Below are 13,674 nucleotides of genomic sequence, written 5' to 3'. Positions count from 1 at the left end.
TGCTGCTTGTCCTCCATTCTGTCACAAACTCCCCCGTGTGAAGCTGTTTATGGCACAGCCTGAAAGTTCTGCATGGGGTGTCTTCCCATTTCCACTCATCCACCACTCCTTGCTCCCACCCGGTACCTCAAATACTCATACATGAAGACACACACATTCAGTACATACAAACACACACACATCCATATTTCCATTGTCCAAACCCATCCATCCTCTCCTCTGTCTCCCTCCCTCCCTCTCTGTCTGCGTTGGGCTGGCATGTGATGGTGGCACTGGTGTGTTCTCTTCCTCTCCCCCTTGTTTACTAACAGACGCAGACCAGACTGGAGCATGTCCACATTAAGGAGCTTGAACAGAGCCTGCTCTTTGAAAAGACCAAAGCTGAGAAACTCCAAAGAGAGTTAGAAGACACTAGGGTAATGATTTCTGCTCTGCAGTGTGCTGCGCTGGAATAAGAGGGCCTGGGATGGTGGCCAAAAAAAATATGCAAGGGGTACAGAGAGGTGTCGAACAGTAAATGGATCTTTTGCTTTGTTTGGGCTAATGGTGGATGAACCCTACAAATGCATTTTAAGGGCTTTACATAGGAAAATTATACTTCTAAAATAATAATCGAACTCAAGTATACGGCTTATTGAAACGCTTGATTCAGTCCATCCTGCATAAATATTAGCATCACTATTTGTGGATTCGGCTACAGTTACATTTTGGATCTATTTTCAAAACATAGGTTGTACTTCAAATAAACACGCTTCTGTCCTCTTTATGGAAGATAACTCTTTTACTTGTTCTATTTCCCCCTAAGATACAAATCTGAACTCACTCTTGCTTAACTGGTATCACTGCTTAACCAGACAGACAAACTTCTCCTCTGTCCCAGCCAATCATTTTTCGCAGTTATCCTATGTTCTACTTCCCCAGTCCTTCCCAGCATCCATTTGTCCTGCTTATTTGGTGTCCCTGCGTTTGGCTAGTCTAAAATCTGCTCCCCCTCCCAGACCTCTACGCCTTGTGTTCCCAAAGGGTTTTCTAGCTTTAAGGGTTATTGGGATATATTTTATTTATTTCACAAGGATGAGGGCGATAGCTTCTTCAAGTTCTATTTGTGTAATTAATTTATGAAGAAAATGTTGAGACGTGTAAGAAATTATTCAACTTTCCTGATGAAGCTTCAGATGTTGACTTGAAGCAGCAAATGATAAATCCTAAATTAGATAGATAAATATATTTATAGATACTAAGTTGGATTAATAAACAAATATTGGAACATGGTATGATCCTGAGGGGTTTCCTGAGTTCATACCTTTATCAGAACATTAAATTAGTATGAAATGTTTGAGTCTATTAGAAGTTGTAAAGTGTCCTACACACTGCCTATAGCTCCATACATGCTTTCAGTGTTCACTTCCATTATTTGGACCATACTCTTTTTAACCACAAGAGGTCAGTATAACACCTTGATTTAAGGATCAGCAGTTATATGCCCTCTAGATAATTATCATTTAGGGTTATCACCATGTGCCTTGTTATCTATAGCTGCATTTTCCCAATCAGATTTTCATTAGTTCAATACTGTAAAGTATGATTAAGACTGTTACCCACTTATGTAAGTACACTGAGGCTCATTATTTCAGATTTGGACATGTTTTTGACTACAAGATTTCTCCTTCCAAAGGTTGCAACAGTGTCAGAAAAATCCCGTATTATGGAGCTTGAGAGGGACCTTACACTGCGAAAAAGAGAAGTAGCTGACCTGCAGCTGCGTCTCGGCACCCAGCAGGGCTCTGAAGACTCAAACGCGGCTCTTTCTCCCCTTCTGGAAGAGATCACCTCTCTGAGGGATCAGCTGGCTTCCCAAGAAGTCAAGCAGCAAGAAGAGCTGGCTAAATATAAGGAGAAGCTAGAAGGTCAAGAAAAGAGCCACGCTGAGGCTGTCGCCCAAATTCAGGCTGCATCTGTAAAGATCTCTGGTGACAAGGAGCAGCTCCAGATGCAGTTAAGTCAAGCTGAGAAGGAGAATGCTGAAAGTATTGATCAGTGGCGGTCCAAGTTGGAGTCTGCTGTCGCCTCTCACCAGCAAGCCATGGAGGAGCTGAAGTTGTCTTTCAGCAAAGGTGCAGGAGCTCAGGCAGAAGAACTTGTAGAAACTAAAAGTGCTCTAGAGAAGCTGAAGTTAGGGCACCAGTTGGCTCTAGACGAGGCTGGATCCAAACATCAAGCTAGTGCTGCTGCTTGGACTCAGGAGAAGCAGGCGCTGAAGGCACAGCTGCTGTCTTTGACTGAGGACAAGGAGCGACTGGAGGACTCACTGCGGTCCAGTGTGGACAAAACCGAAGAGCAGCACCTTGTGGAGATGGAGGATGTTCTCGGGAAGCTTCATGCTGCTGAAATTAGGGTTAAGGAGCTCGAGGAGAAAGAAGCGAAATCAGCGCAGGAGGCCCAAGATAAGGAGAAAGAAACCAAAGAGCAGATTGCAGAAATGGTGGCTCTGCGCAGTCAGGTAGCACAAGGTAACCAGGAGGTTGAGACCCTGAAGAGTCAGTTAGGGGCGGTTCAGAGCCAGGGAACCAACCAGGATGCAAAGGTTGGTTCTTCTTTAACTACTGACTTTTTAAAAACCTTTATTTTTGGTTTGTGTGATGTGTTCAGTGCATGGCATCCTAAGAGAATGATCATCAGCCTTCATTTGATAATGTTTTGTTTTAATGTTCATAATAGCTTGCTGTTTGTTGTTGTTCTTTTATTCACCGTATGTTTTCCTTGACATGTGATATAGGTGAGTGAATTGAGCTCTCAGCTGGAGAGCAGACAGCAAGAAGTGCTCTCTTTACAGAAGAGTCTGACCACCACCCAGCAGGAGAAGGACTCCCTGGAAGAGGAGCTCGGAGGCTTGGTGAGGCTTTCAGTGTAATGTTAGATATCCATACAGTACTTCCTTTGAGTTAGGATTGAAGTAACTGTCTTTTTCCCCACAGAAACAAAAGCTGACTGAAAGCACAGAGCAGCAGACTAGTTCATCTAAAACTATGCAAGGTAAATGATACAGGCAGTTCAGATAGTTTTCTTCACAACTGTCCCTGTCCTCTGATAAGATTTTACCTTTTTCCAGCATACAAAGTATTCAAGGATTTGAAATGTAATGTCTTAATTTTACAGAAACACTTGAGAAGCTCAGTAAGAAAGAGGAGCAGTGCACATCCCTGACCACAGAATCCGAGTCTCTCAGGAGTCAGCTTTCTGGTGAGGACACTTGAACTGTATTCTTCTTTGTAAAACATTTTTAAGAAGCCTGTAATAGTTTTTGTCTGTAGTATTTTTCTCTTTTTCGTTAAGTAATAACCTTCAAACCGATTTTTAATTCTCACTCAGGGCTGGAAAGGAAACTGAAGGCCACAGATGAAAAGCTTGAGCAGCTATCACAGGACAAAAGCAAGCTGGAAAATGACATTTCAGACATGATGAAGGCAACTGGTGATAGTTCAGTACAGCTGACCAAAATGAATGAAGACCTCAAGCTGAAAGAAAGGTAAGGCACCCTCACACTAGGCAATCTGTAATGTGCCCAAGCAGGCTTCACCCTCAAAGTCCAGTTTGTTTGACCAGTGTGAGTGCTAGGTCAGTTTCTGTGTAAGTTGTTCCCTCTCCTATTGTTTTATTAATCAGAGCTAAACTCATACTCATCAGAACCATAGCTAGCAGAATAATTGTTGTCCCCACACCCACCCAACCTAACAGAACTCAACAGCAGGGCCGTTACATACACTGAAACATTCGTATAACAGGACACATCGACAACATCGACTAAACATCCACCTCACCTACTTTCCTCAGGACAGAGGTACAGAGCACTGTGAAAAGGAATTTCCCTGTGGTGACTCTAAAGTCTAATGAACTCAAAACAGTCAATGTTATCAAAAATAGATTCTTATTTTTGGCGATATTCTATGATAAGTTAATATCATTATCTTTTTCGTTTTTCTTTCAAGCCGTAGTTTATCTTTGTTTTAGTAACCCAACCTGTCAGTTAAACTTTCACTCTGACATATTTTTTCTTCCTTCATCACTCAGGAGGCTTGAGGAGTTACAGAGTCAACTGTCAGAGGAGAAGGAGAATGTGGCACGCTTGGATGAACAACTCAAGCAGGAACAATCTCGCAAGGAGCAGGAGCTGAAAGACACCAGAGAAACACATCAGTCTGAAAGAAGCAGCCTTCAGGAGAAGATCACAAACTTGGTTAGTATTGTTGGGAAGTCATAGAAACATAAAAAAGCAGAATTCAGGCACTTCTAGACTTAGAAAGCTGTTAATGTGGATTGAAATGTGTATTTTTTTTATTTAATTGAACCTGTATTTTACCGGGAACATTCCCATTGAGATACAAAATCTCTTCTACATGAAGTCCTGGCCAAGACAGCAGCAAATGATTCCAAACACAGAGCAGTTTGAAAAGGCAGAAATGACATGAATCAAAGATTTAGTTGTGTTCAGCAGTTAGACATGTACTAACACTGGACAAATGGTGCTTAATCCTGGTTTTAAAATCATCCACGCTAATGAAATCCTGTAGTTTAAGGTTATTCTGTAACCCACACCAAATGAGGAATCAAAAAAATCAACAGCTCTTTTGCCAAAGACGGAGGGAGTTTGTTGAATGACCTATTAAAGTTTAGGAGTAAGTTCAGAACCTGAAGCAGGGCTTTATAAAATAAAATGTACCAATTCACATTTTTCTGTTTTCAAAGAAGGTTAAACCTCCTTTCTCACAAGATGCAATGATGTGTGCAAAATGACAAATTGCAACACAGCATGGTACACTGAATTCAACACTTTCAGTGAAGATGAGGCAGCATGTATACCAGAAATATCACTGAAGGCAATCGCTGATAAAATGTAACTTCAATGATTTTCTTCCTGGCAACAAAACATGTGTACTTGGTTTACTTTAATAGATTTTTTTCCAGAAGAGAATCAATATGATTTTTTTTTTTTGTGATTTATTATTGGAATATCTTTCCCTATGTTCCAGGAGAATACTGTTAAACAGAGTCAGACTCAGGTTGAGGAGCTGAAGGCCTCACACCAGAAAGCGACCTCTGAAGCCTCTGAGCTCCACGTGAAGGAGCTTGATGTGCTGAAAGGTCAGGTTGACAAGTTGAAGCAGGAGCTCACCTCCTCAAAGAACAAAACCCAGGAGCTGGAGAAGTCGGTGTCTGAGCTTCAGCCATACAAGGAACAAGCTCAGGTAAGCACAGACTCCATCGAAAGTACAGAAACATTAACCAATCAGAGTTTACAACATGGTTTCATGAGAAAAGGTTACTCTATGAAATTACTCATTCTTTGAAATTCCTCAGAAAAAAAGGTGATCCATCCTTTTTGTACGTGGAAATTTCCACTTAGACATGTCATGAAAGATTATGTTTGACATCGATCAATGATGTAACATAGTATAGATGCTGCATAGTTATTCAGCCTTTGAAATCAAGCTTTACTGCAAAATTTCTGCTGCAGAATACATTGAACTGTAAGTAGTGTTGTAGTCGAGACCACACTAACTGAGACCAAGACATACCAGAGACCAGAGTGGTCAGAGACCAAGACAAGACCGAGACAAGACCCAGACATTAGGGATTGAGACCAAGTCAAGACCAAGACCAAGACAAGAACAAGACCACAATTATCACTGAAAAATCATCATCTGGTGTTTAGGGGGCGTGTCACTCACTTAGTCCTTAACACCGGGAAGGTTGCGGCCGTAACCGGGGGAAAAGAATCAGACTACAAATGAAAAATAGTCTTTCAGTGGTGGTCTTGACCAGTCTTGATTTATAAACCAGAGTCTGAGACCGAGACAGTACCATGTAAAAATGCTTTGGATTCCGAGACTCGAGACCAAGACCGATTTCTGTTACTACAACACTAACTGTAAAATTCTCAGTCTTCCTTTAGCATCCATAATAAGTCTACATGGTCCACAACATTGTCATCGTTTATAACCATCATAATGATTATTTTTTGTCGCTCATTTCCCCTGACATTAAGCCAATTAAGCTCTTTAACTTACCTCTGTATTTCATGGTGCCAGGGGCTTTTTATGCTAGCAGGGATACAAGTGATGAAACGATTCTTAAATGTACTCTCTTGAATTGTTTGGTTGTTGTGAAAGCCAATGAAATGGTTTGTTTGGAATCAAATACCTGGTTGTCATCTAATTGGCTAGTTGGCTATTTATTCAAAGAGTTGGTTTCAAGTTCTCGTTGATCTGTATCCCTGCTAGCATTATTTATTAGCCTGATGTTTCAGTAAAGTAGAACATTTTCACTTCTAGTCAAAAGAAGAGTTTTTTTGCATCATATAATTTATACACACAGAATACATTTTTGTTCATTTAAATTGATTTCAATGAATCAAATAACAATAATTCATACATGTGTAAGTAAGAGTTCAATACAACGCTGTAAGTGATAGTACTCATGCAGAGACTCTGCAGAAACTTTTTCTTTATGATCCATTCAAAAGTGTCAGTGTTTATGTCATTAAATCACGTATTAGAAAAAAGTGCAGGCTGAAGTGAAAATGTTCTGCCTTTGGTGTATTTTTTCAAATCATTGCTGAGTGAACTTTTACCATTTTGAGCTTTCCCTGCAGCTTAACCTTTCCAAATGCATATCACTTTTGACCATGTGCGCTTGGTTTATTTTTGGATTCATCTTACTTTTTCGCTGTATACATATTCCCCTCTTTTTTTTCTTCATCTTTTATTTTCCCAGTGTCTTTCTGCTGAGCTTGACTCCTCCAAGCATGACGTTGAACATTTGCGCAAAAAACTGGAAAACCAGAGTCTAGATCTGGAAAAAAGGTGTAAGGAGATTGGGGATGTTAAGGCAGAGAAAGACAATATGAAGAAACAGCTCTCAGATTTGCAAACGAAGCTCTCTGCCCTCGAGAAGAGTCACCAGGAGCTTTCAGTCCAAAATGAAGAACTCATATTAACCAGAGATAAGCTATCCAAAACTCAGGAGGAACTACTCACCGACAAAAAGCGGTCAGATGAAGAAAAGGTTTCTTTGGACAAGGAGCTTGAGAAGCTCAAAAGTTGTCTTCAGGAGGTGCAGACTGAAAACAAAAAACTGAAACATGTTGAAGGTGAACACCAAGCCCAGATTGAGGAGCTTCAAAGCAAAAATGCAAAGATTGAAGACTCGCTGCTAAAGCATCAACAGGACATCAAGCAAACTGAGGCTAAAAATAAGCAACTCCTCGAGGACTATGAAGATTCCTGCAAAGAGAGGAGTCGCCTTGAAGAAGATCTCAATGAAAGCAAGTCGAAGCTCACGTGTGAGAAGGACAATCTCATTTTAGAGAGAGATTCTGCCAGAAATGCAAAGAAATCTCTTGATGCAAAGAATGCTAAGTTGCAGGAAAAGATTAAATCCTTGAACTTAGAAAAAGAAGATCTCACGATGAAGAATACCCAGCTGCAGGCTCTCACAGAAACACTGACTAAAGAGAAGTCAGAGATGTCCAATGAAATCAGTGCTGCTGCGTCGGATATAAAGAGCCTGGAGACCCTGAAGGAGGAGCTCCAGAACAAGCTCAGTGCCACAAAGAAAGATTTGGAGAGCTCCGCCCGCGAATGTGAAGAACTCAAAGCCTCAAAAATGAGCTTGACCCAGATGCTGGAGGAGTTCAAGACGAGCAGCCAGGTGACTGATTCTGAGAGGCTTCACCTTCTGCAGGAGAAAGAGAACCTACTTGCAATCCAGAGAAAAGTCTGCAACGAGAAGGAAGAGCTCCTCAGTGAGGTAGAAGACATAAAAGAGAAGCTACAAGCCACAACACAGCAGTTGTCTCAGTCCAATGAGAAATTTAAAGAAGCACTTTCATCTTTTGAAGAAGAGAAGAAGACATTTCAGCAGCAGAATTCTGAAACGGAGATGGCTCTTCATGCTGTGAGAAAAGAAAAGATGAGCGTGGATTCAGCGCTAGAGCAGCAGAAGATGGATTACGAGCGTTTGGCAGGAGAGAAGGCAGAACTAGAAGAGAAACACACAAAAATCATATCTGAAAAAACTGCTCTTTCTCTCGAGCGGGATAAACTAGCTAGTGATATCCGAAACACCAAGGACCAGTTGGACAGTTTCTCCAAAGCGAACGCTGTCTGTAATCAAGAACAGTCTAATTTAACAACAATGCTGGAAGAGTCAAAACGACAAAATGAAGAGGTGGAAGCAGCGATCACATCTTTGAAGCAAGAAAAAAGGGACCTACAAAATGAACTGCAGAAACAAAAATCGGACATTGACATTCTTGAAAAAGACAAAACTGACCTGGTTCAAGAGCAGACAAAACTGAAAAAGGATTATGAGAAGTCTCATTCAGAATTTGTTCAACAGGTTGAAAACCTCACAAAGGATTGTCAGCGTCTGCAAACACTGCAGACTGAAGCCGAACAGAAAGTTCAGTCGTCGCAGAAAGAGAACCAGGCGCTGCTGCAGGAGATCCAGGAGTTAAAAAGTCAGACTGAATCAGTGTCAGAGGCCAAGGTCCTTCTGGAGACCCAGTTAAAGGCTGAGTCTGGTGAAAGGAGTAAAGTGATGTCTGACAAGGACGGTCTTTCCAAACTAATTGAAGAGCTGCAGAAAAAGTTGTCCAGTGTCACGCAAGAAAACAAAGAGATCTCATCCAACCTGAAGAATGTTGATGAGCAGAAGAAGTCTTTGGTGGCCGATATGGAGGCATTGAAAACACAACTGAAGCAGCAAGAAGAAGACGGTCGTCAGTTGACAGTAGATAAAGAGCAGCTGCTGTCGAAGCTCGAGGAGATGGGCAAACAGATGAGCTCCCTGACTGCAGAGAAGGAGGACCTCTTAGCCGGAAGATGTAAATTGGAGCAAGATATTTCTTCCATTCACCAAAATGAGGAAAGCTGGCTCTCCGAACGCTCTAGACTCCTTGGAGAGATAGAAAAGTTGCATGCTAGCCAGAAACAACTAGAGGCTGACGTCAACCGATACAAGGATGAGTTTGCAGAGCAGCACAACAATAATGCAGAACTTCATGCAAAGAGAGACGTCTGCGAGGCGGAGAGAAATGAAGCCATCCAGCAAGTCGGGCAGCTCGAATCCAAACTCAAAAATGCCATTTCTAAGCAGCTTGAGGTACTCCTCCTCCCTCCTCGTAGTAATCACTGACACACAGCACCTTAGAGTGGCTGGGGCTACATCACATACTCACTGCATGCTCGCTGGTTTGTCTCCCTCTCCTTTTTATTCTCGTATCTCACTTTCATCTTCCATTCACTAACAGCTGGTCACTCCCCTTAGCTCCCAGCCTGGGCCTGTGGGCTTATAACGTGATCTAACATTCAAAGAAATGTCTCTGGTTTCATGATTATGTAGCTTGAATAGATTCTTTATCACACTCACCAGCTGATGGTGTTAGCTTTTGTATTTCAATAAACGTCATTGTTATTTTGTTTTGCTCAAAAGGTAGATGTGGGATTTTCTCAACTTATTTCTTTAAAATCAGCTTTCCTTATTTATTTTTTATTACAGTCCAAATCATCATCTTTATAAATCAGTCCAATTTATAAGTTTTAGTGATCTAAATATACAATACAAAATACTTTATTGCCGTCACAGCTTGCACAGTTGGTGCCTGAATACACACATAAATGGGTGAACATGTAATAAAAGCAGTAGCACATAGCAGTAACCACAGCAGCCCATGTAACAGAAACATGGGAGTTTGTTAAGAGCTTCATTAGCTCTTTTTGTAACGTACCCTCTTCCAGGTCAGAGTCCTGTTTCTTCGACCTGATGGCAGAAAAGAGATCATTTGTGATTTCACTTCAAAGACATAAAAGACACATTTCTTGATGAGTGATGAGACTCACCGTGTAACTAAATACACGATACAATATTAAGTTTGATTGGTGGCTTAGGTTAACGATAATGTCTCGATGCAGCGATTCTGTGGTAATAGATAGATAATCCTGATTTGACATCCTGTTATCTGATTAACTAAATAATATTAAATACCCATAAAAAAGTAAAGTGCAGGTTGATGTAATTATTCACTACAATTTGCTGAATATGTTGACTTTTTTTCACTGCAGTCTAATATTATCCCGCTGTCAACATCTTCACAGTAAGGAGTTATGAAATAGTAAATTAGTGAAGTATTAAATTGGCAGGGAAACCTTTGATACAGAGCCATATTATTCATATTTTAACATTAAAGTATTGATATTTGTCACCAGTTTATTGATAGTTGTATTGCACAAGTCAGGACAATAAAACATAGCTGAATGGATATATTTGAGAAACCATGACAACAGATGTTTTCAACCATGATTTAACTTTTTGAGAAACTCCCACAGAGACTGCCTTGAAAGCACCAGCACTAAAAACAGTCCTATCTCTAGTTTTACTTCAAAGTTCAGTATCCGTTGTGAGGCCACAGGTTGTAGTGTTGTCAATATTAAACTAATGTTTTCCTCCTCAGTGTAATTTTTGTGTTGGTAATTCTCAACCAGAATTCAATTGAAGTTAGTCTAAATCAGTCATTTAGATGGCTAACTCTTAAGCATGCAGCTAATTCATTAAATATAAATGAAATTCGATGATTGGTTGAGGTCAAATGATGGATTATAAATGGTTATTTGAGTTCAGTTTGTGTTGTTTCTTCTTGTGATTTTAAAAGCGTTCTCAGAAAATAACCTGCTTATGCACCGTTTAGGCGGTAGAGGCCTCTGGCAAGACTGCTGAGGCTCTCGAACAGCTGACAAAAGAGAAATCCAGTTTGATGCAGGAGAAGAACAAAGCCGAGTCGATGCTGAAGGAGCTGAGGAGCTCTAAGCAGGAGGTGGAGACTCAGGTAAGAGATGGAACTTTTCTTATGTCACAATACTGCAGTGAAGTGTCTCAAATCAAGAAATTCATTGTAGAGTAATGAATCAAGTAGAATCTGTTGTGTATGTGTCTTTTAGTAGTAACCACATATGTGTTTGTCATTTTGTTTTTAGCTCAAACAATTGAAGGAAGAGAATTCAAAGTACCAAGAAGATCTGAATGTATCGAAAGAGCAGCTTTGCACCGAAACTCAGAGGACGAAGAGTCTGTGCCAGGAGATGTGAGTTTATCATGTTTCCACTGCTGCTATTGGCTGGGTCAGACTGAATCCAAACACATGGGAGAAGAAATTCCTTTCATGTTGTCTTTGAGATGTATCCGGATTTCTTTGATGAATGTTGTTGTGATTGCATTTGTTCAGCGAGGAGCTCAAAGAAGCCGTTTCTGTGAAGACACAGTCCCTGCAGTCGCTGCAAGATGACAACAGCAAGCTGACGCAGGAGCTGGACAGCAAACACAAAGGCCAGAGTGACGTCATCAAGGTGCAACAGTTTGTCTTTATTTTAAATCTTTGTGGTACAACCTACAGCATCAGATATTTTTGTGTTTTAGCCTTCGATTTTCTGACCATGCTCTTTTTCCCCCTAGCTCAAAGATGAGCACTCCAAACTCAAGAAACAGCTGAAAGAGATGAAGCAAAGGTAGGAGAAGGCCTTTTCATTCATGATTGATGTGCTTTTTTCTTTTTTTTTACAATTTTGCAATTCCACAAATACTTAAATGTAAGTTGTCCTGTAAGGGAAACATTCTTCGACCTGTGTAATGCCTGCAAATATGTTGTGCATTTTTGAGGAACGGTATTTCATGCTGTTCTTTTCCTTCAAAGCCTGCCACATAACGCCTTCAGGTACTTCACACCTTATAGTATCATCTGATGTCTGTCAACACCACGTTATAGTCCAGATATATGAAACACATGTTGTATATGTGAGCAGATATTTAGGAACAAGTGCAGACTGTCACTTTGTTTTTCATACTGGCTTCCTATTAGATGCACATGTGCAAATGTTTGTAGGTTTAAAGTAGCGCCCGACCGATTTGAAATTTTTAGGGCCAATACCGATATTGATGTTACGGAGAAAAAACATCCGATACTGATATATTGGCCGATATCTGTCTTAGATCTATCGTCAATCTGTAAAGATATGTATAGATAAACACATTCATTTCGTTGATCTCTCAAATGCATGTATCAAACACTTAGTATTTAGATCACATTTGTGGAAAGTAACTTTGCATGTACGTGCGTCACCTCTTGACGCTCTGGAGAGTGATGATGCTTGTTGTTATCCATATAGCGCCCTCTGCTGCTGATATCGGCCGATTAAACGGTATTGCTCTAGTTTGAAGTGTAATGTGACTTTAACATTACTCACATCTCAACACATCCCAAGTCATATACAAAATGTGTAAAGGCACTTTTACTATTGATTTAGCATGCTTGTTTGTTTGTATTGTGCACCATCACGCTTGCTTTATTTCTCCACTTAAGAAAATAAATGCCAATTATAATAATCAAGTTTTTAGAAAAAGTTTTTAGAGAAATAATTCAGTGAATCGGGGTCAGACTCTCAGTGTCGTGTCATTTCTGTGACTGAGTTTGCTTTGTGTGTATTTGACAGTGAGAGCACCTTGAAGGAGAAGTTTGACAAGGAGAAGGGCGCCCTCCAACAGTCCATCAATAAAAACAGTGCCTTAGTATCAGAGAAGGACCAGCAGGTGGAAAACCTGAAGAGTGAGGTGAGAATCAAATGTGTGACTGTACTTAGTTTATAGTATTATCACAACTGTTGAGCTCGCAGAAAACGAGTCCACTCAGATGAAGATGTGAGGGCTTGTAGGAGTGTCAGTTTGTACAGTGATTTGAAAACCTAAACTTTGAACTTTTTGACTTCTTGCACCCAAAGGTCTCCTGTTTGTTTGATATGGGAACTAGAAAATACAAGAGGGGGATGAAAGGAGGCTTTAACAACATATGCCGGTTAATGCAGCATTACAGTTTTCTATATTTTCCTGTGTTTTCTTCCTCCCAGCTGGCTGTACTGCGAGGGGAAAGTGCCTCCGTTAAGACTCTGCAGGGTACAATGCAGGCCTTGGAGCAGGACAAGGCTAATCTACAGGAGCGAGTCCAGAGACTGGAGAAGGACCTGAAATCAGGCCCTGAAAACACTAACAAGTCCTCAGGTTAGACTATGACTCACTTTTATATTTCTGATATGAATGCAGCTTAGATGTATGTGAGGTAACAAAACATTCAAACCAGATTACCTTTTCTACTCCTGCATTTCATTTCATCTCGTGTTTTTATTTCCAGGTGATGCAGTTTTGGACCAACTAAGGGAAGATAAAGAGACTGCAGAGAGTCAGGTTTGTGTATCTTTCCTCTCGTCTAGAACAACACCAAACAAAGCTCGAGTAGATTAGAGTTTGTTTTCATTCATACACTCAGTGTTAAGACTCTTCCCTACCACAGCTCACAGATTCTGCTGATTTGACAATCTCTCATTCCCCCTTTAGAATCATGAGTGGTACGGAAACAGTCTTACTGAATGCTGTTTGTGAAATGACATTTACTAATAAACACTTCCTCTGATGCAGCATCAGACTCTGGAGTTTTACTGACAGCTTGTGTTGGTTTTACAGTATAATGTTTTCATGGAGGTGTAATTGAAATAAGCTGGTTATACATTTTTACAAGCCTACTGAGCACTCGCCTTATTAAATGTGAATCATGAATGTGTTCTTCCAAAGGTGTGT

General features: G+C 40.6%; 1 protein-coding gene across 6 annotated transcripts in view; it reads left to right on the top strand.

Moving 5' to 3' along the window:
- Positions 1-13,674, top strand: part of clip1a (CAP-GLY domain containing linker protein 1a) — a 29,743-nt gene that overhangs the window by 12,554 nt on the left and 3,515 nt on the right. For 2 of the 6 annotated variants that reach the window (XM_061038935.1, XM_061038934.1), the window contains exons 9-25: positions 312-416; positions 1,676-2,584; positions 2,777-2,893; positions 2,976-3,033; positions 3,157-3,240; positions 3,370-3,526; positions 4,069-4,234; positions 5,028-5,243; positions 6,772-9,162; positions 10,745-10,882; positions 11,031-11,137; positions 11,279-11,399; positions 11,506-11,558; positions 11,744-11,764; positions 12,540-12,657; positions 12,951-13,101; positions 13,232-13,290. In XM_061038935.1, the coding sequence (XP_060894918.1) occupies positions 312-416; positions 1,676-2,584; positions 2,777-2,893; positions 2,976-3,033; positions 3,157-3,240; positions 3,370-3,526; positions 4,069-4,234; positions 5,028-5,243; positions 6,772-9,162; positions 10,745-10,882; positions 11,031-11,137; positions 11,279-11,399; positions 11,506-11,558; positions 11,744-11,764; positions 12,540-12,657; positions 12,951-13,101; positions 13,232-13,290 (4,971 nt within the window). The remainder of the gene's footprint in view (positions 1-311; positions 417-1,675; positions 2,585-2,776; positions 2,894-2,975; positions 3,034-3,156; positions 3,241-3,369; positions 3,527-4,068; positions 4,235-5,027; positions 5,244-6,771; positions 9,163-10,744; positions 10,883-11,030; positions 11,138-11,278; positions 11,400-11,505; positions 11,559-11,743; positions 11,765-12,539; positions 12,658-12,950; positions 13,102-13,231; positions 13,291-13,674) is intronic. The other 4 variants (XM_061038936.1, XM_061038938.1, XM_061038939.1 and 1 more) reach the window with 4 other exon arrangements.

Source organism: Labrus mixtus, chromosome 5 (assembly GCF_963584025.1).
Source record: "Labrus mixtus chromosome 5, fLabMix1.1, whole genome shotgun sequence".
In the NCBI taxonomy this organism is placed as follows: Eukaryota; Metazoa; Chordata; class Actinopteri; order Labriformes; family Labridae; genus Labrus; species Labrus mixtus.
This window is presented reverse-complemented; position numbering and strand designations above follow the sequence as displayed.